The following is a 22423-nucleotide window of genomic DNA, read 5'->3' as shown; positions in this document are numbered from 1 at the left end:
TTCCTTATTGGAGGATGTTGACTCTCTGTTGTCAAGAGTATGAACCAATTTTCTTCACGCTTTTACAGTACATTAAATTTTGTGATGACTCAGCCAACAGGAAGCGGACCAGTGGTCACAGACCACTTCTGCAGAATGTTACTGAGGTGAAAACCCATCCGTTTGCTGTGTATGTGAACTCTACCCTATAATATCCTAGTATTTGTTTTAGTTACACATAGTTTTCATAGGTCTATAATGAATAAAATGAACTATAGAAAAATCATTTCATGTGTCAGTGACTTTTTATTATTGTTGGTGGTCACAGCTCGTATAATAGACTAGTGATAGCAGCCACCTGAATATGAATAAAACAGTGCTGATTTAATTAAAATCAATGCAGTTTATTCTGTGTTTGTATTACTTGCCATGTATTTGCTTACAAATAAAAAGCAGGATTTGTAGTCTTGGGACTTGTTTCCCTAAAGGTGGCAGGTTGGTATAGATAATCTCATCAAAAAGATCTAAAATCAGTTGTCACCACCTATCAATTCTAAAATATTTTGAAATCAAGCTGAAAAACACAAAGATTAATCTACATTTTAAAACCATTTTGGTGCCGTGGGGTTTTCAAGCTGCAGACTGAAAGTTGTTAGCCTGGATGCCAGACGAACTTAGCCCCGCCCACAACATTTTGGTCGGGCAGTTCTGACTAGAATTGTGAGTCTGACAACGTCAGGCTAGAAAGTTGTTGTTTAGACATTGAAATAAAAGCTCCAGGGACATAGACGGGAAAAAAAATGTTGTGAATTATTCCCCATCGTTTTCCATCTTTTCTTATCTTTCTCTGGGAAAGAATGTCAGGGTGAAGTTGTTCCAAGTTGAGGATAAACCCCGAGCCAAGTTCATGCAGATTTTTGACATGTCTGTCTGTAATGTGTTTATCCTCAACTTTAAATCTAGCAAAGTAGAGTTCACCTCTGACGGCTTCAAATGCCTGTTGTTCAGAGTACAGAGGTTGGTAAATATTTTATCTCAGAATAAATCAGTAGAGTCAAATAAAGTGACTTGTAGTTGAAGCACGTAGTCCCTGCTCCCTGTTTGAACCCTGGACACAGCTGCAGTCATGTACTCGCCTGGGGATACCAGGGCAGCCCGCCTTGAGGATTACCTCTCGCTTTTGCCAGGAAAACATATTTTAGTCCCCCCAAAGAAACACACTAACACATCTGACATGAATGGACACACAAAGGAAGGCTTTACTTATTCAAAAGGAACTAATACATGTTTATACTTTCATTATTGTTTCCCATTCCATATGAAGCCTTCAGGGGTTCCAGGCTATGCAAATACACTTTTTTCTATAAAATTGGATATCTGAGTCCTATGATTCAACCCTGGTAGCTGTAACTGAAACAAACTTATTCTGTCAGTCTGGTTTACTGGGTTCATTTTTACCCTGTGCAAAGATTTAGCTGCTAGCAGGATATTGTTTTTACCTGTGTGTGTGTGTGTGTGCGTGTGTGTGTGTTTGTGTGTGTGTATGTGTGTGTGTGTTTGGGTTTGTGTGTGTGTCCGTCAGCTGGGATTTGCTCCAGCCCCCTGCGACCTTCAAAGGTGAAATGGTGTAGATAAGGGATGGATGGATGGTCGCATTGATGGCTGAATGGATGTTTTATTGAAATATTTAAAAAACAAAGATATGAAAAAATAAGAATGTGAATTACTCGTCTCATTCTTTTCATTAAACATTATATAACCCTGCTATTTGATAAGATATGTTTTTGGTATTGCAGTAATCAGTTTTTAACCCTTTTTTTCTTTGCACATGAGCTTATCTGGCCACGTGTCATTAGAGCATGTTGTCTGAACCCAACACTTATCAGATTACATATACAGCCAACTGTCTGTAAGAGCTCTTTTTATGCTCGAGTGCAGTGATAAATCAAATGTACTGTGAATATATGGACGTTTACACTCAGACAGTATTATAGTGCCACCATCAACACTTTGAGCATAGGAGACTATATCATGTCTATTAAATCTGATATTCACACTAAAATACACGATTTACGGTCTGAACCACACTGTTAACAGATACAGATACATTATAATTAATACAGTAGAGTACACACAAGCTACAATGTCAACCAATGACATCAATTATAATTTATTAGGGCCTATTTAATTTCTTTTCCTGATTACTACAAGCAGCCTTATGAAAGACCTCATATGATGAGGCTCCATTTATACCTAGAATAGTGTTATGGTGTAATTACATCCACCACAGTGCCACAGAGAAGGACACAGGCTGACAGCATCTGTGATGAACAGTGCAGCACTGATCATGTGCTATCTGTTATAGAAGGATACGCTATAGTTACCAGTGATATAAGTATTTAACTATTAATACGAGTTTATAAATTAAGTCTGGATAAGAGCGCTTTAGATACAATCATAGTTGTTCTAAGTTCAACTCTTAAATCAGGACAAAAGCACTGTTGAAAGAAACTATGGTCACAGTTGTAACGACTGAACATCTTAAACGTGGTTAACCTGATTCTTTGTGATGAACGTGGACAAATGTGTATAGAGATATGAACATGGTAGAATGATGAGGAGGACAAATATCGCGAGATCAGAACAATGGAGGCATGTGGGTAAAACAAAAAACACAGATAACGTAAATCAAGCCATATGCACGTCAATGAAATATGATTCTCATTTGTGGATTTTACATTTCAAATACCAAATGAAGGACGTTTGATTAAACTTTTGCAATTAAAATCTATCATTATGCAGAGAGTTAACTGCTGTTCGTTCACTGTATTGAATGCACAAGGTAAATGTATAATTGTTTTTACTCCAGGTGTTCTACAGCATCCTCCAGAAGTCATTGCCTCAGAGACAGAGCTGGCTTGTAAACATCAGTGATCCTAATTTTGTTGACAGCCTACTATTTATCCAGCTGTTTTTAACACAGTAGCTTGTTTATACCAGCCTCAGTCAGGCGACAGAAATCCCAGATGACGGACTGTTGGTAACTTTTTCCAAAGCTTTTCGTGTGATGTCAACATCCTGTTGTTTCCATCCATCCGCTATGCTGCGTATCCTTTGAGGGTCGTAGCTGACGGTTGCATTAGAGGGAGAGGCCCTTGAAAAGTTTATCAGCATAATGCAGACAAACATCTATTCACGCTTGCATTCACAGACAGATGTAAGTCGAATTATTAACCTTATGTCTGTGGGCTGTGTGAGGAAGCCAGACCCCTGGCTGGACTTGGATTTAAACTAAGAACGTTCACGCTGTGAGAGTGCTTACTACTCTTGTGCCAACAGTTTAAGTTTCTGTAATGGAATATTTAAATACATTTCACAGCAATGACAATTATCAATTCTGGTTGTTTAATTCTTACCCAGCTGCGGCTAGGGGCATCTTGCTTGTACAACTGAATGATCCGAGCAAGCGCACATGAACAGTGAACTCACAATGCGTTTATACAAGTCAAACCCCTCCTCACACAGATGCAGAATGTTCATCCAATCAGATCTCTGCTTTGTTGTAATCAGGCTTACATTTAGTCACCTTCAATCTGAATGAGGACCCCTTTGAAAGTAACACAATGCAATGGCATCAGGCATCTGCTTAAACTCCAAGTTTCTAAAAGACTAGGTGTGAAAACCTTTTGTCTCAGCAGAGGCACAGAGGAATCTCCAACGAATACACATCTGAGTCTGCCACATCTCAGGATTTACAAAGTCTAACTGCAGAAAACATTCTAGCAACAACATTCTATATATATGTATATATATATATATATATACATATATATTTGTCATTCTTCATTAAACTTAACTAAATATAAAATCTGCCATCACAGTTTCCCTAACTCAAAGTAATCTTTGCTTGTTATCGGTCTTGTGTGCAGTATTCATTTCTTAGGCAACTTTCAAATTCAAAGAAGAATCTTCCTTTTTCCACCATTCAATATGTCTTATGCACCTGAATAATATGAACCTCATGCTAAACATTATATCATGCAAGGACTTTCCCATGTCCTCTCTCCACACTATCCAAGCATCATGTTCATGTTCAGTCACACTCTCTCAATTCCGTGCATCCATTTCTGGGCCTAATCTGATTATCTCACTTGCAGTTCACCAAAGGTCTTTAGATGTAGCAGTATCTCTGTCAAATCCCAGTAGGTAGTACCAAACACTTGTATGAGCATGTTTTAGACAAACAGACAAACTAAAGGCAGTTTACAGAGTACCTATATGGAGTTATTAATATGAACGGTATATAAAGGGCTTTCAAAACAGTGAAAGAATGCACAATTATGCATGTTTGCCCTGTGCTATGGTTTGATAAAACAAACAAAGATAGAGTAAAATTTTGTAAACAGACACACACACAAACAAACACACACACATACACAGGTTTACATGTATAGCACTTTTCTTTACAAAGTTAAAAATGCTTCACACAAGGATAAAACAGTAAAAACTGTGAAACCAAGATTTAAAAAAAGTTAAATTCACACAGACATGAATGACAGCTTTTTATTAGAGACATAGAGGAGTTGTGGGATTTACATAACTCATTTAAACGCTCCATGACGCATACGGAGACCCAGGTAGGTTTCCAGGCCTGTGATAGGACGACGCGCTGTCATTTGTTCGCCATGCCTGTCAGAGTCCACCAATCAGCTCGCGTGTTGCTGGCCGGTGCGCCGGTTCGCCGGTCGTGTTGCAGCTCGGAAAAGGGGGAAGCGACCGGCGGAGGCAGCGGAGGCAGCATCGGCGGTGCGGTGCTATGGACCCCAGGGACAATGTCGAGACCGGGGAGACGGAGAACCAGCCGGAGCTGTTTTACTTCCCCATCCCGGAGGAAGCACCGAGCAAGAATGAGCAGGAGAAGCTGTCGGTGGTCGTCAAAAACGTCCACAGGAAACTGCGCAAGAAATACAGAGAAGGTAAGCAAGCCACCGTGGGCCCCTCAACCCGAATGTGGCCCTGCGGCCGAGCAGCGTTAGCTCCAGTGTCTCCATGTAATCCTGCCGCTAGCTGCTGTGTGTGAGAACACGGACCTCTGTCAGCGAGCCCCCACACAGACCGGGTTGTTGTGTTGTGCAGACACCAGAGAGCTCTACATTCAGAAAGCAGGGCCTGGCTTGGAAGCTGCTCGACGTTAACATGACAGACATTTTCCAATGCTGCTGCTGCTGCTGCTGCTGTGTTATCTTATGTCTGTACAGCTTTTATCTCTCCCCAAAACCCAGTTAACTGACCACTGGGAATTTTACAGCTTAATGACAGACACTAACGTAGTCATTTTGTTTATTGCCAGTGCATTGCTTATACATTATAAATAGTGTTGTGGACTTAACAAACATTCACTGAAACTTCTGCAACCACCATTAGCTTTCATTCTTAGTACTGGGATTCAAAACTACACATCAGAAATGTTCTTATGCGAGATGATAAATGCATGGTTGAGCTGCAAGGGGTGCACAGTGTGGCTGAAAATACAAAAATGCATAAAGTGATATAGAAAAGCATGTGGACATTTTAAGAGATGCTCCATAGACAACATAACATGCCTGCTTGGTCCAGAAACACCTGACACTTCAAAGCATCCGCGTTGATACAAAATTCAGTCCAAAGTCCAATGTTGCCTCCATAAAGCAGTTTGACTTATTGACTTGATCATTGCCCACAACAGCCAAATGTGACCCGAGAGATTAAACAACACAATCTGGTGGAAAAGTGTCTATATCGACCAACACTGTCTTCTGCAGTCTATTCCATAACATGGGTCTGCAGAGAACACGAAGTCAACACACATTGTGTATGAAAAGATGTATAATGAGATGTAGGTAAATTGACAAGACTTGCATGATTACATTTTGATTGGTTTAAAAATATGGAAATTTAAAAATATGTATTACGAACCAAAGTTACTAACTAATAGAAAGCATGTCGGCCACAGAGGGTTTCTTAGATAAGTGCTTCGCTTCATGGAAATAGTTTGAACATCAGCATTTTAATCAAAATATCTCAATCACTGGTCAAAACCACCATCGTGGCAAAAACATCTAACTGAAGAACGTCTATGCAAATTGTGCAAACCAGAAATAAAATTGCTGCTCTCTGCAAAAACCTCAAGAAACACTCACTTATGTTTGTTCCTCATTTGTGTTCCAGACATAACATGTGAGATGGGTTTTGCTTTAACTTGAATTTCCTTTCAACCATTTTCACTGCAGTGCTCAGGAGCCACAGTTGTAGTGCTTATTGCATTCAACAGACTTCATTAGTAGACAAGACGGTGGAGTGTTGTGTAGTTCTGAATTAGCAAAACATTCGATACACAAGATCACAGAACTTTATCCATGAAACTGAGTAATTGGTCTTAGTGGGCTGATTTTTAATCTATGAAATTGTACTCAAAAGAAAATAAATTGGACCCTTTCATAGAGACAAGAATCGTGGTATGTTGCGTGCCACAGGGTTGTGTACAGGGCCCTTTATTATTTTTGATGCACAATAAATTACCTAAGCAGCAACCTCATGCAATCTGTTTTTATATACTGACAAAATACCATGTAATTTATTCAGTGTATATACGTTTTTTAGCTTTTATGACCAGAGAAACACAAGACTGTTGACATGGCTGGCCTTTCTCTGCTATTTGCCTGCTGTTTATATGTTGATTCAGCTTCACTTGCTCGCTTGTTGTTGTTGTTGTTTTGTTCATTATCTTTTGAAGTATCATTCTAGGGGACCGCTTAGTCTTCAGGCTTCATTGTGTTTCTCTGTCTCGTTTTGTGTGATTTAGGAAATGCAAATGCATTTTTTTACCTGAAAGTAATCTAATGAATCTTTTATTCATTAAGCAAATATCAAAGTCATTTGAGCCAGCACTGCCTCTAGAAGGTTAAAACAATAGTCAGTGTGAGTTCATCTGCAGCTGTCTGTCCTGAGATCATTTAAACTGGTTTCCTCTTGTGAGTCAGTCTGTGTAGGAGCATATAAAAAGGGAAGTTTGGAAAAACCCTTTGACAACACCTTGGCACTGCTGAACAGCATCTGAGCTGCAGAATGCTCAGAGAAGAAGACTCAGAGGTTCAGGCAGAGTACCAGTGGTGAAGTACCCTGGATTTAAACGCTTGCCACAATGCCGACCCACACTGAGGCTTTGTGCTGTTGCTGCACTCCGTCTCATTTTTTCTCCCTACTGCAGACTGTGTAGGAGGGGAACACAAAAAGGCAAATTCATGACAGGTGCAAACTCTTTATCTTGGTATTAGTGCATCGCCCTCTTATGATTCTAGCAGACGATGGCATTTATCTTCAGAAGTCTAAAACCACAAAATGTCCTGATTCAGGTCGTCTCCTGCTTGACTGCCTAGCTGCTATCAGATCTCAAAATAAAAGCAGAAAGAAAATGTTGAGCATTTAAACAATTCATTAAAATGTAATACAAACAAGTTTCAGTAATACTTTTTGAGCTGCAGCAAATAATCTGTTATCAGTTGTGTGGTAAGAATGTTTTGCTGTATTTTCTTTGGGCTTTGTCTTGTTTTTTTCACCTTTAAAAACACTTCACAACCAAGAATACACTGCTTTAATTGGATCAAGTCATGTTTTGAACAAAGCATGTTGAATCAGAAGTTATTCAGTGTATGAGAGACGAACTGGTTGATTTGGAGAACAGAGCAGCACAGAGGCGTCTGTCCTGCTAAAAGACCTTATGATTGGTTAATAAGTAAAGCATGATCTGGTAGGCTTGGCATTGAATCACAGTGGTCATGCTTCCAGAGCGCCGCTGTTTACCACTTGTTGTTCCCTCATTTCTGCAAATCAGATAGTCTTTCCCTGTGGTCATGGGATTTCACCTTTATCAGCGTGTTGGCCTGCGCTACGGGCTGTAAACTTCTGAGCAGCTGCGGAGATGTGCTGAAAGGAGTTTTTTGGACATTATTATTACCAGGAAAAATGGCTTTTTGAGTTTGATTTTTAGGGAGACAAATCCACTTCTGTGCTGCCAGAGACGAGTGAACATTGAGACAGTGTAGGAGGTTTTTTTTTTTTATAAATTTTTTCCGGAGGGGTACAATAATGTTTTGGTTCAAAGCTGGATGATCACAACTGGCAAGTAGGTTGAGAATGTTAGTGACTTGATGTGGATCAAGTAGAAGAAGACAAAAATTGTTCAGACAGGAAATGAATGGAAGTGATCGATAGCAGTAACCTGAGCTAACTTTGACATGCTTGATTTATTCATCTAAACTGTGAGCTCCGATACATTTTTGTTTGTTAATTTTGTCCTGATGTAATTTCTTGGTTTTCTTAGTGGGTGACTTTGACAAGATCTGGCGTGAGCACTGTGAGGACGAGCAGACACTGAGCGAGTACGCGCTGGCCATGAAGAATCTCGCAGACAACCACTGGACCAAGAACTGTGAAGGAGAGGGACGTATCGAATGGTGTCGCAGGTAGGGCCGACTTTTTATGTGTTCTCGTTGCAATTTTTGGACCCCAAGACAGTGATATTTAGAAGTGACTAGTCATTCTCACTTTCACAGTAATGTCATGTTTTCCACTCCTGCAGTATTTGTCAAGAATATTTTTTGGATGGGGGGATGAAACGAATGTTGGAAAAGGATGAGAAAAGTGCCACGCTCGCCATGGGGCTGACTGCAGCCTCTGTAAGTGCCCAACCACACAGCACTATCCCGAGGTAAGTTAAAGTATCTAACATAGTATGTGTTCTGATTCCATAACAATTATACAGTGTATATATATTATATATACACTATATTGGGACAAATAAATGCATCCAAATCTTAATCTTAACTATATACTAGTCTGTATAGTGTGTTGTTTAATAGTAGCAAAGTAATTATGAAATGCATGCATTGTCTGGTGTCAACCTAACTACAACTTTGTAATATCACTGATCATATAAATGTTTCTGTTTTTGGAGCAGTTTTACCAATATAATATTTTTAATTCTTTGAGCTGTGAATATCAATATGAACAACAACAGTACCTTTCACCGACTTTAAGGATAGTTCCTTTTTACCAGTATGAATACCCCACACCCTCAAAACCCGCAAGACTGTCTTTTCTTCAGCCACTCTATGGCAGAGCAGGGAGATATACTAAAGGGCTTTATTTAGAAGGGGTTTTATTCTAAATAATAAATGCCTCTTAAATCACTGCAGTTCTTTGTTGTTAAACTCCTTTGAAAAATATTAGAGATTTGTAAAGTAGAAATCTAGTATCAGATTAGATCGGTCAATATAATTCTGCTGCAGAGAAGAGCACAACATAACTTGTTTTCTGTATTTCTAAACCACATATTTATAGCGTCGATATTAAATGCTTTGTAAGTCGAATGTTTTTTGACTCATAATTATACATGGTCACCGAGTATAGAACATATTCCGTCTGTAGTTTTTCTGATAATTAAAATGGTTGTTTTCATATTCAGCAAGTATCTTCATCACCACATTAATATCTTATGCTATACTTATGAAATATTTTCATTTTATTTCTTTAAAACAGTTTCTCTAAGATGTAGTAGAGAGTATATATCTATTTATCTGTTGCATATAAGGTTAAAAAAACATAAAAAATCAATTATCCATTACTGTTTAAATATATAGTACTTTTGCCAATAAGCTGCTTTTAAAAAAACATACAGAGTTAAGCTGGGATTAAAAAATGTTTGCTTCAGTCGACACTTCTTCCACATTTGTGTTTCAGTTCAACCTGTCATCTGAGAAAGATGCGTGTTCTTGACGTGGGCAGCTGCTTCAACCCGTTCTTGAAGTTTGATGAGTTCCTCACAGTTGGTATCGACATAGTGCCTGCAGTCGAGGTACCAGTGTTCCCTTTTTTCTTTTGACAACATATTTGACACACATAAAATACATAAGGATTTCCTGTCTGGTGTTGCCATTTCCAAAGCAAAGCAAGAGCCATGATGACTCGTGCATGGTGTCTGAGTTGTGTGTGTGCAGGTGTATGCATATGTGTCTGTGGGCGTGTGCGTTAAGAGTGTGTTCAGAAAGCAGAACAAAAAGTGCTGTACATCCTGTAGCTGCCTGTAATGAAACAACAATTTCAGACTTGAACTCCGTATATATTTTAGCGTTTCACTGTCTGAAACACCGTCTTTTGTCTACTAAGAACATCATCACACTCCCACTTGCAAACGATGAATCCTCCTGATATCTGGTGCTGTTCTCACTTGGGCCCACTTGGACATTCTCCAGAGTTTTTCTAGGTTGCTGGCAAGAGAGCCTCCAGAGAATGCAGGCAGCAACGGATTCAGACATTTCTGTTCTCACATACAGTCCCTCTGGATAATTTCAGGAGGTTGTCTGAAGTTTAGTGCATGTCTAAAAGCAGATTAAGAGGAGTGACATTGGTTGTAGGCGTAAAAGATCCCATTTGAGCCATGCTTTATGCTGTTTGTTCTGCCCTTCTTCTCCCTCAGAGTGTGTACAAGTGTGACTTCCTCAACCTCCAGCTCCAGCAGCCTCTCCAGCTGGCAGGCGACGCGGTCGACGCCTTCCTCCGCCATCTCCACAACCCCATCGACGCCTTGCCCGCCCAACTGTTCCACGTGGTGGTATTCTCACTGCTCCTCTCCTACTTCCCTTCACCGTACCAGCGCTGGATCTGCTGCAAGAAGGCTCACGAGCTGCTCGAGCTGCATGGCCTTCTGCTCATCATCACGCCCGACTCGTCCCACCAAAACCGCCACGCCCTCATGATGCGCAGCTGGCGCGTGGCGGTGGAATCGCTGGGCTTCAAGCGCTACAAGTACGTCAAGTACTCCCACATGCATCTCATCGCCTTCCGCAAGGTGTCTCTGGCCACCACCAGTGACCTTGTGTCGCACAACTACCCGGAGATGCTCTACATCCCTCAGGACTTCAACTCCAACGAGGAGGACGACTGTGCCGACGTGCCAGTGCAGGTGCGCTCCGAGTTCGAGGATGACCAGCTGGCTTGGGGCTTCATGGAGCTACCTGACGCGCCATACGATTCAGATTCTGGAGAGAGCCAGAGCAGCTCGGTGCCCGGCTTTCACGAGCTCGAGGACCACATACTGCTTCAAAGCTAGGTTGAACCAGCAACTCCCCCCATCCCCCCCCCCCCCGTCACCTGCCCTTCAAACTGCTGCGCTGCCAAATTTAACCTGCTGCATTCTTCTCCACCCGATCCTCCCTCTCCTCCAATGCAGTTTGCACAGTGCGATAGAGTTTACAGATAATTTTCTCACATACAAACACTTCTCTGAAAGTGCACACATACACACAGACATATACACACACACACACACACACGAAGAAGAATATATTTTGATAAATAGTTAGGTTTTCTAAGAGTCTTAAGAGTTGGAAAGTTAATTCCCTTACGGTATCTTTACTCCCTGCTCCTCAATTTTCACCCCATCTTCCAATCAGCTCTCAATAACAAAAGTCAGCTTAATTCTGTACTCAGTCGCTGTTTGAATAAGCTAGTGTGGTAGGCTGCTTAGTATATATGCCAAATACAGCAACCCAAGCAGTCTGATGGTTCTATTGCACTGGAGGGACTGATGTGGAATGACAGGACTTGGTACGCTCGCTTCTGTCAGTCATGCAGCTCGACTTTCTGATAATCCTTGATGTGCATTTAGTTTTTTTCCAAAACAAAAGAATACGAAGTTGATTGTTTGAAATCTATATTCTCAGAACATTGCTGTTGTCCAGTGTAAAAGTGTGGCGGTGCCATTTTACCTTGGCATCCTCCGAATGATTTGTGTATCTTTTACAAGAACGTGGTATTTGTAGCATTTGAAACATTTTCTGAACCGTACAGTAGGAGTATTACTAGGTTTACTAATGTGAAACTGTAGCTGTGTTTACTCATTGTGTAACAAGGTACGATTGTTTCAAAGTAGGTATTACACTTCTCTCCTCCTCCTTATTGTCCTCAGAAATATCTACATTGAATTATCTCCTGTTAGATCTCCAGTATATTTTTACTCTTAAGCAGAAGAACATAGTATAACACTGCGAGTCAGTGACCATTTCAGCACCAGAATCCTTTGCAAAGTTTTGTATCTTGGAAATGAAAATACATACAGTGTCTTCTCGGCCTGATCTCCTCGCAGTCAGAAAATTCACCTGGACAGAGGAAATTTGCACTAATTTACTGTTTTGTCGTAAACCGAACCTCTGAACCGGGTGACACTGGAGATTTTAGCAATAGCCAGCAAGACCAGACACGAAGACACTACCAGGTGAAACGTTAGAGTGTGTTGCCGCCTGTCCCTGAGCAGGCCCAATGTGTGACTGTGGTTGGGTTTGTCAGAGTGAGTGAATGAAGGAATACATTCACGTGATGGTTTATTTCTCTTTTGCCTGTGGCACTTTATCTCTGATCCCAAAGGGTGTTACAAAATGTAATTATTTTCCTACGACGATGGTTTACAACCTATACGATGGGCCCATAACATGATACCATTGAGTCTAAGGTGCCTTCTCTGTCCACATTTCCGTGCACTCCGACTTTCATACCCTGGCAAAAAAATTAACCACATTTACTTTCAACAGAAGCTATCAAGCATATCTGGATCTTAACAATGTACACAATCTATTCTCCTTTCTCATATTAACAGTTAACAACGAACAGTTCCAGTGTTGGTGTAATGCAGTGTGTTGTTGCCATGTCATATCAGTTTTCAGTAATGCACATCTGTTTAAAAAAAAAAAAAGAAAAAAAGACATTTAACAGTATCCACACATACTCAGACTCTGAAGGGGGTTTTGCGACTGACTTTGGTGCATTTGTCTTCCAGTGTTTCTTTTAGCCAATTTGCATGAGATGGTTCATCTTCATTATCAACATGTTCAACAGTGCCGAACAATGTGTGCTTGTAGTACGGTTGTATCTTTCTTTTATAAATGAATGTAGATGTGAAGTGTTCGTGTGGTTTTTTTTTTGTGTGTATTGGGCCTTTTATTTTTTTATATTCATTTACTGCTTATGAAGTTTTTGAGGCGGTAAAATAGAATGACTCAAGTTGATCATTCGCTGAAAATATTAGTTGACATTAGAGATTGAAAACATAAAAAGAGCAGAGGTTGGTGACATGAGGTAGAACACTTCATGTAGTAATACTGCACATTAAATATATTACACCATTTCCACAGGTACAAGACTGCATGGGTACATTGGAATACCTGCATTTGGCACATAGTCAGCTTTTGTAGGAAAAGCAGGCAAATAAAAATAGCGGCACAAAACTATTAATAAATACTCCAAATACAGTGACAAAATATCAGATATAGGTATGTATCTATAATTGTCTGTTTTAGCTCTGATGATTTCCTCTTTATGTTTCGTTACCTAATGTTTGTTTCATATCTCTTTGAGGCTAGTTTTCTGTGTCCTCATGATCATTTCGTGTTTTAATTGACATTTTCTGAGTCTGTGGTCCTTGTTTGTATCTTTCTGGTCATTTTGTGTAATGTTTGTGTCAAATCACCATCTAATGTAGTCAGTGCTGTTCTGTACAGTTATTTTCTGTGTCTTTGAGGACATGTAGTGTCTTTATGTTCATTGGGGCGGCTGTGGCTGAGGGGTAGAGTGGTCGTCCTCCAAACCTGAAGATCGGCAGTTCGATCCCCAGTTTGACCCATCTGCATGCCGAGGTGTCCTTGGGCAAGATGCTGAACCCTGAATGGCCCCCCCATAGAATAACAAAGTGCTGCGGATAGATGCACTGTATGAATGTGTGTGTGAATGTAAAACTGTACTGTAAAGTGCTTTGAGTGGTCATCAAGACTAGTAAGGCGCTATATAAATACAAAACCATTTACCATTATATGTGTCTTTATACTTAATTCTTGTTTTTGTGTAATTTATCATTATGTTTGATCATGTGACGTAGTTGTGGTCATTCCATGCTCTCAATCAAGAAACATCTATGGTCCCTCACACAGAGGCCCTGGTCCCCGGGGAGCCTGACCCCTAGGGCATGTGCCGGGTTAGCCTAATGGATACTACATCATCAACATACATCAAGCTGCTAATAAAATAAATATGTTCAACCAAATTTTGTCAGACAAACTACATATTTTCGTTTATATCGCCATTTTAAATAATACAAAAACACAGATTTGACATTTGACTATCACTTTCTGACCCTCTGCGCATTCCGTAGTTGGAGCAAGTGTCATGGCGACTTTCATCATACCCAAAACTTTTGGCGACATAAACTTTTTGACCAGAAGTGTTTGTACCGGTGCTGACAGCCGCAGTCTCCTCCCGCCATCCTGTATTCAGTAAAGCAGATTCTACGATGACAGAGCTACAGAGATACGGTCTTCAGGGTGCGAGTGCTGAGGTTAACCGGTGTAAAGACGCACCGCTGTGAGCTAACTGTAGCTAAGCTAGCCACGCAACAGCTCAACCTGTTGCGGAAGTCAGTCGCGGGGTTTGTGATGTCTTACCGGGCTGTGAAGCGACCGTAGCCCGTCAAAGAGCCGGTTTATTTGGGACTTAAATATCAGAATGTGTCGGTTTCTACGCTACTGTTTCAGCCACTGCCTCCACGCAGCCATGACCCGGCTGGAGGAGGTGAACGGGGAGGTGAGAAGGTGGTCGTCGGTGCGGTGGCTCGGGTACCTGTCCGGGCTCAGCCTGCTGCTCGCCCTGGGCCTGGGGCTCTACGCCCGCTGGGAGAGGAGCGCGGACTCCACGCTGCTCGTCATCTTGGTGTTGGCTCTGCTCGTCCTGGGGGTGGCCTGCATACTCTACTACCACTTCAGCATGGAGCGGGTGAGCCTCAGCATCCTGCACCTGTGCCTCGGCTACCTGCTGGGGCTGCTCTGCCTCCTCAACAGTCCGGCTGTGCAGGTCGACGTGAAGGAGCGGGTGTCCAACTACCTGCTGCTGGCCAGCGTGGCTATGAGGACACTGTGGGCGTTTCTGGAGAGGCTGCTGGGGTGCACCCGGTACCGACCCGCCTTCCTCACTTCGGCGGAGCGGATGGAGCTGGTGGGCTTCGCCGCCGCCAGCACCACGCTGCTCCTCAGGGAGTCCCTGAGCGTGATGGTGCTGGTGGTGGCGCTGGCCACCGTCATGATCGGCCTCCGGATGAAGGCGGTCCTGGCTCTCCTCAACCTGTTTTGCTTCGCCGCCGTCACCGCGCTGCTGTACTTCAACTCGCTGCAAGTCCCCACCAACCCGTTCGCCCTCGCCTGCTTCTTCAGCCAACTCATTTGCGACCCCCTGCTGGATGTCTACTTCAGCGGCCTCTCCGTGACCGAGCGCTGGCAGCCCTTCCTGCTGTGGAGGGGCCTGTGGCGGCGGATGTCCCTGCTGCCTCTGCTGGCGGTGGAGGTCACCTTCATCGTCCTGGCCTCTCAGAAGCTCAGGGACCGGGACCAGTGGTACTTCATGATCCCAGGATTTGTGGTGTGTGTGATCCTCTGGTGCATCTTCCACCTGGTGTTTGTCATCACTGTGTGGGGCTTCCACACCAAGCTCAGTGAGTGCCAGAGGGTTGGCCTGTACCAGGGGTCAGGGGTCAGCGGACTGGACAAGATCATGGCCTCCAAGGGCATGAGACACTTCTGCCTCATCTCGGAGCGCCTGGCGCTCTTCACGCTGGTCACAACTGTTGCTGCTGCTGCTCTTTGTTGGCAGGTATGAGACAACACATGTACTTTACAAGCACGCATCACATACAGTTGTCTACTCATTCTCAAAAGAGGAATCATGCTAAAGATAATGATTTAAAAAATATTAATAATACAAGCATCAACATTTTCATATTTACATTTCAAATCATTCAAATATAAAAAACTATTATTCTTAGAAAATTGGGGAAGATGCATATCACAGTTTCCCATCTGCCGTTATCCTTCGATTAGAGTGAGGAAAAACTACCCAAAAGCCATTTTACAGGGGACAAACCATAGAAACCAGTGGTCCCTCTCCCAGGACGGACAGAAGTCTAATAGAAGTTGCATTTTTTAAATATTAATGAGAAAGTGAGTGGAGAGGTGTATAAATGTTTTAAACACAAGATAAGCATCAACATAGAATTTGAAGTCTAAAACTTTCATGAAATATGTATCCATGTGTAAGATGCCTGGGGGCTGTAACTGATGTTTTTCAATTATAGTTTAATCTTTCAACTGCCACACACACAGCTTATCATACACATTTATATATGTTATAAGACAGAAGATACTCACATTTCACTTCCAGTCAACTGAAAAGCTATAGAAATACTTGTTAAATATGTAGTGCTAATGCAACACAGGACTATGGTGAGCATTTCTTTTTGCATTATATTTTGTACAAAAACGTTTTATGTTGGTGCATATCATAAAACAAATACACTAATACAGTTATCCCCCTTAAATTAATCATTAAATATCAATTAATAATAACTCAGAATTCTCACCTGCTATAACATGTGTCAGATTAATATTGTTTTTAACTTTTTTTAATCTCTGTTACTTAGTCTTACACAGAAGTATTCTTCTTGTCTCTCTAACTCTTAACCCGTGTCTTAATGATACATGTGCTGTGCAGGCCTCCAGCAGCCTCTTCATGAGCATGGTCCTGCTGGTCTTGCCTCTCGAGTCTCTGTTCCACGGGCTTTTCCACGAGCTGGGGAACAGCCTGGGAGGAACCTGTGTGGGCTACGCACTGGTCATTCCCACCAACTACTGCAGGTACAGTGTGATGATGCTTAACCAGTTGCAGAGTGGGAAATAAACGACCAGCCATGTTCAAGTTGACTGTGTGTCGGCCAAGAATATTAGATGATTAAATCATTTAGGGAACTGATAACTGGGAGTGTATGAAATGTGGTGCAGCTCGATTGAATTAAAGGAGACTGGCAGGCCTTGGTGGGGTTTGCGCTCGACCTAGTGACGTTCTAGTTTTTTGCTTTGTCTGTCATTCTTTATTATGTTTTTGTGCATCTGGCCACACAAAAATAAGACACGACTGGATTTTTCTATTGCCTGGACAGCTCTGATTTAAAATCGTCTTCCTCAGCAGGAAAACATCACATGCAGTACGGCTTGTCAGAATATTTAAAACCAAGAAGCTGTCAGTCACAGTCAGGTGGTTGCTCTAGCCTGTGCAGCTTGACTGATCTAAATAGACACGGTTCACTCACTCCTCTGTGTTGTTTGTATTTGTGCTGCAGCCCCGACGGTCAGCCCAGGCTGCTGCCTCCGGACCAGGTGCAGGATCTGAACAGACGTTCCACAGGCATGTTGAACAACGTGCAGCGCTTCTTCGCCCACCACCTGATCGAGACTTTTGGCTGCGACTACTCCACCAGCGGCGTGACTCTAGAGGCCCTGCAGGCCAAGATCAAATCCTTCTTTGAGCTCCGCACGGCAGATGGGCCTCGCCACGACACTTACGTGATCTTCTACAGCGGTCATACCCACAGAAGTGGAGAGTGGGCGCTGTCAGGTGAGACCAGTATGAGTCTCATGCTCCTAACACAAAAATAAATCAGGGTCCTCGATTTGCTGTGCTGTCACTGTGATCACAAGATTGTCTTTTACCACAAATGTAGTTTTTGTAGGTGCTTTATTGTGAAAAGATGCTTTTTTGTAATATTACATGAGCAACTTATGAGTTTAAACTTAGAAAATACAGTTACATTGAAGTCTTTTTTTGAGTCGTTTAGAACTCTGGAAAATGTCTGGAAAATAGGTTCCAGCAGGTAGGAGGCCATGACGTATAGCCTGACGTTGTCAGACTCACAATTCTAGTCAGAATGTGAGTATGAGACCGCTCCATTGGGCTGTCGAGTCTATTTTTTGCGCTTGACGCGAGTGTATCGCACCAGGAAACACACTGAAAAATGATTTTAAACGATATTGATGACATATTTTATATGATATAAATGATCAAATATGCATCCCATACTTTGAAGTCCCCTTCTGTTGTCCTGGAGTTTTAATTTGACCAATGACATTATTAAATGTCCCCCTCTGCCCATCCACTACAGCCACACAAGCAGTGATACAGATAAAAAGAGAGAGGGGGGGGGGCTACGTGTTCCCCACATAGGCTTGAGTGGAGAATACGTAATTCACCCCCGACACCCGACATTTAACGGAGCAAACAGTGAAGTTCTTCAACATGGATGACATTAAATTAATAATTGAAGTGGAGAAGTACAGTGAGTTGTATGATCCTCGGAACATGTTGTATAAAGACAACACCAAGAAAGACAAATGTTGGGACGCTGTTGCTTAATGTTGGAGAAACAAGTAAAGCCTGAAACATGCTTCTGCGTTTTCACGGGCCCGTAAGCGCTAGAGCCCTTCCGGGTCCCTTACGTGCTTATGTATCCCTTCTTACGTGCTTATGGGCGTCGCCCCATTTTTCAAAAATTTACGGCAAAGCTCCGCAAGCTCACTCAGCCCGCAAGGCTGTGATTGGTCTGCTCTACATCCCTTCTGGAGCTGCATTTCCGGTTTCATGCCCCATAATACAGGCAGAAACAACGGAAGATTTTAAAAAGAAGAATGGACAACTGTTCGGTTGGAATCGTGAATACACTCTCTGCCATGGTTCACCGTGTGTTTGTAATGGAGAACACGACTGGTAGAAGGTAAATAAACAGTCAACAACGATTGCCACACCCACAAAGAAGGCGTCTCTCAGGTCGTCTTCGACAAAAAGCATTACTCCGCCTAGTGTTCTGTCGCGGAATTGCTTTGTAGACGCGCAACGCAGTCGCAGAAGCATGTTTCAGGCTTAAGTATATGCTTTTAATCTACTGGATCAACGGGTGATATTATTAGCGCTGCCCGGCGGTTCAGCATCGCTTCAGTGTCCGTTGTGAACAGCCAAGCACCGGGGCGATAGGGATTAGTGTGTTGCTTTGGCATCGCCTCCACGTTCTCTGTTCCTCTTTCAAAATGAATGCGCTGTCGATGTCTTCTAACACAGACTCAATGGCAGCATCTACACATCTCTGCTCGCCAGCGGCAGGCATGTTTGTTGAAAACGAATTCAACCCAACGGCACTTTGATGACGTGGTTGACTACGTTACCGTTGATCATCTGTCCATCATCGTATAAAGCCCGCCCTGACAATCTGATTGGCCCGGTCGGGCATAATAGAGCGACTCCAGACCGAACTTCCCGACCTCAAATGTTGTGGGCGGGGCTAAATTTGCCTGGCATCCAGGCTACATGACGTATAGATTCACCTGCGATTAGCACATGTTTTTGTTTGCAGCACATTGACCCCAGCATCGGCCCTTATCAATAAAATCTCTTGAATCTGGTTTTCTTTGTCTTCGTTGGCATATTCTACGTGTATGACACCTCTTTTTCGACCTGAGATGTTTCTTTGTTTTTCACATTTACGTCTGTTGCATGTTAGAAAATTCCTTAACACACCCACTTGCTCGCTGTGAGTTTTCCTGCTGTATTCTTACATGGGCTCACTCTGGACATTTACCATGGGGTTGGCAGAAAGAGCAAGTGATTTGATGTCTCCAATTAAGCCCTTCTGGAAAATTCTTCAGTGCTTGTCTGAAAGCAGCTTTGGTTGAATGATGCAGTGGCATTATTTATACACTGTAGATAGAATTTTATTTGTGATCTACCTTAGATAAAGACAGTCATTTTTGTCAATTGTAAATGTTTGACTATATCAAAGCTTTTGTTGAATGATTAATAGTCCTGATAAACAATTGTATTTTCAATACAGAGCAAACACTCTTTGCATTATTATTCTCACCATAAATGCTCAGGGCTATAAGGATCTAGTGTGCTCATGTATCCGATTCAAAGGTCTTTGGAACACTTTAGACCAGGATGATCCAACAGGATGTTAAAGGTGATGTTTATGAGATGAACCAGTCCTCATACTGTATATAAAGGTAGCAGAAGGTCTGGGTACATTAGTCCCTGTAAAGAATTCCTCTTCAATTTCTCCTCGCTTACATGATTAATGTGTGGTCCCACTTTGACCCTTACCCACATCTTAGTCTCAGTCTGTTATGATTTTATTGCAGTTTTTAATTATGTATTTATTTTGTTTAATGTTGTTTATCTGGTGCACTTAGCTCAAATCTCCTTAGTGATCTCTGCCAAGTATCTTATTCTCCTTTTTTCAATGTTATTCTCTGTTCATCAGGAGGAGACACTCTCCGCCTGGCGCACATCTTGGACTGGTGGCAGGAGAAGAACGGCAGCTTCTGCTCGCGCCTCATTCTGGTGCTGGACTGCGACAACTCGGCGCCGTGGGTGAAGGCGGTCACGAAGGTGGAGGGCCCGCACATGGCCGTGCAGGGAGCGACGTTCGCCAGGGGGACGGACGTGGAGATGCGGGACACGCCGCAGCTCGGAGACTTTACCTCTCAGTGGGTGGAGTATAACTGCAACTCGAGCAGCAGCATCCAGTGGTCTCAGAGGGGCCGGCTGGTCTCTGCCACATATGGAATCTCCAAACACTGGAGTGACTACACGCTGCACCTGCCGACCGGAAGCGACGTCACCAACCACTGGAGCATGTACTATCCCCGGATGACCTACCCCGTGGTGCAGCTGGTGTTGTGGTGCGGCAGCATGAACGTGCTGTGGATCTGCGGTGTCTGCCTGCGATGCCTCAAGAGAGTCAAACTCAACTGGTTCCCACCAGCAATACTGGACACAGGTCAAGGCTTCAAACTGGTCAGATCTTAGAAACGCAAACAGGGAAGTTTTATTTGTAGACTTCACACGGAATATTTTTCTAAAACACGTAAATAAGCCGTTAGCCCTAACCAGTATATGTTGTTACTGCTAAACTAATCCCATGGTTACTGATTGATTCCTTTTTTTTTACTCTTTAGTATCAGTTTTTTCTACTCTTTGCAGATTATTATATAGATGTGTATTTTTAGCTTTGACTCAGAGATCCCAGTTTATTTTGAGACTGAGCCCAATTACAAATTTGCACATTTTTGCCTTGTATTTACTGTGAGATATATTCGGACGGGGCCTTTTACCACAGAAGTACCAAAGGACATCGAGCTCTCAAACCAAAGAGGGTGTGGTACATGTTCAGATGATGATCTCAGGCATGAATTATAGTCCAAGCGATCTGTTTCTAGAGCTTGAAGTTTTATATTTAATTTTTTGGTGGCTTAATTATTCTTTTTACACTCCTGTAGGTTCTATGCACTGCTTTTCTAATGCTTGATATCCACTGTATCTGCTTCAGGGAATCCAGAGACTTTATTTTCTGTACTGATTAATCCAGTAATACAGGAAATGTGCAAGAATGACAGTAGTTATGTGTACGGTAACCCAAGAGTTTGCGTTCAGTGCACTGGGCTGTGCAAGGTGGTTCCCAGCACTTGTATGTGTATGTCGATGGATTAGCTGAAGGACAATAAGTTGAAGAATGGAAGAAACTATGCAATTAGAGACGAGTGGGACACGGCTGAATACGTTGTTTTAATAGGCTTCTATAATATATTCTCCCTTAAACTAAGTGAAGCAGGTTAAATCATGTGTCACATACATTGAGAAAATATCTCTTCCATTCAAAAAATTGAAATGCTCTGCACTAGGGAGACACTTTACGGGGCTATTATTTCTTAAAAAAAATCTGTCTTAAAAGTCTCCTGAAAATGATATGTAATTTTTGATTATTGTATTGAGACTGTAAATGTTCCAAGTTTGGCTGAGCTGTGAAATGTTTTCTGATTCCCTGGAATGAAGTGCTCCTTTTAAACCCCTCGTCATTCCTTTGAAGAACAAAGAAACTCAACCTCGTCTCTCTTTCGCCTGCTCAAACACTATTGAAGGGAATCTAATTGGAAGAAGAGATGAAAAATAAAGCTGCCAACTCGCAGCCAGCTTGTCGGGGAACGTACTTTATTGTTACAGTAGCAAGCAGCTACAAAATAAAGTAACCCAATTTGGTCAGGTTACAATTTTATATTTTCCTTGTGTATGGTGGACGACACGCGTCACACAACCGCTGTATTGGAAAACAACGGCAAAAGCTCAGTTCATGGTCAACACCCATTGTTGCTCACTTCGCCTTTTTTTTGTTGGTCTGGGGCTTCTGTATTTTACATTTGCAGTTGTTATGCGTTAATGCAAAAACACAACTAAGTACTCAAGACCCAGCTACTCAACTTTAATATGAGGTGAAAGGTTGAATGGTTTCATCACCAACTCTCTCCACGATGGGACAGGAAATTGACACAAAAGACATCTTCATGTATGACAACCAGGGTCTCGTTTCATCAATTTCAATTGAAGACTTTTTTTATATAAACTATTCTAATATAAGATATATGTCCAGTATGACAGATATGAAGGAATATCAGTCCCAGAATTGCTTACACTTCCCCGTATTTAAAGATAAGGTGAG

At 42.2% G+C, this 22423-nt stretch overlaps 2 protein-coding genes across 3 annotated transcripts; both read left to right on the top strand.

Annotated features, from left to right (window-relative positions):
• Nucleotides 1-4711: 4711 nt before the first annotated feature.
• On the top strand, nucleotides 4712-12970 carry bmt2 (base methyltransferase of 25S rRNA 2 homolog). 2 transcript variants are annotated; one of them, XM_062390079.1, is made up of 5 exons: nucleotides 4712-4955; nucleotides 8339-8480; nucleotides 8597-8725; nucleotides 9757-9871; nucleotides 10493-12970. In XM_062390079.1, the coding sequence occupies exons 1-5, from the start codon at nucleotides 4796-4798 to the stop codon at nucleotides 11123-11125; spliced, it is 1179 nt and encodes a 392-aa protein (XP_062246063.1). In that variant the 5' UTR covers nucleotides 4712-4795; the 3' UTR covers nucleotides 11126-12970. The 2 variants fall into 2 exon arrangements, with proteins under 2 accessions (XP_062246063.1, XP_062246065.1); XM_062390081.1 differs by lacking the exon at nucleotides 4712-4955 and adding an exon at nucleotides 7820-8140.
• Nucleotides 12971-14200: 1230 nt separating this feature from the next.
• tmem168b (transmembrane protein 168b) lies at nucleotides 14201-21775 on the top strand. Its single transcript, XM_062390077.1, has 4 exons — nucleotides 14201-15702; nucleotides 16600-16742; nucleotides 17225-17499; nucleotides 20192-21775. The coding sequence occupies exons 1-4, from the start codon at nucleotides 14566-14568 to the stop codon at nucleotides 20737-20739; spliced, it is 2103 nt and encodes a 700-aa protein (XP_062246061.1). The 5' UTR covers nucleotides 14201-14565; the 3' UTR covers nucleotides 20740-21775.
• The last annotated feature ends 648 nt before the right edge of the window (nucleotides 21776-22423 follow it).

The sequence above is a fragment of the Platichthys flesus genome, chromosome 6, assembly GCF_949316205.1.
Source record: "Platichthys flesus chromosome 6, fPlaFle2.1, whole genome shotgun sequence".
Taxonomy (NCBI): Eukaryota; Metazoa; Chordata; class Actinopteri; order Pleuronectiformes; family Pleuronectidae; genus Platichthys; species Platichthys flesus.
The sequence above is the reverse complement of the archived record's forward strand: the minus strand, read 5'-3'. Positions and strand labels throughout refer to the sequence as shown.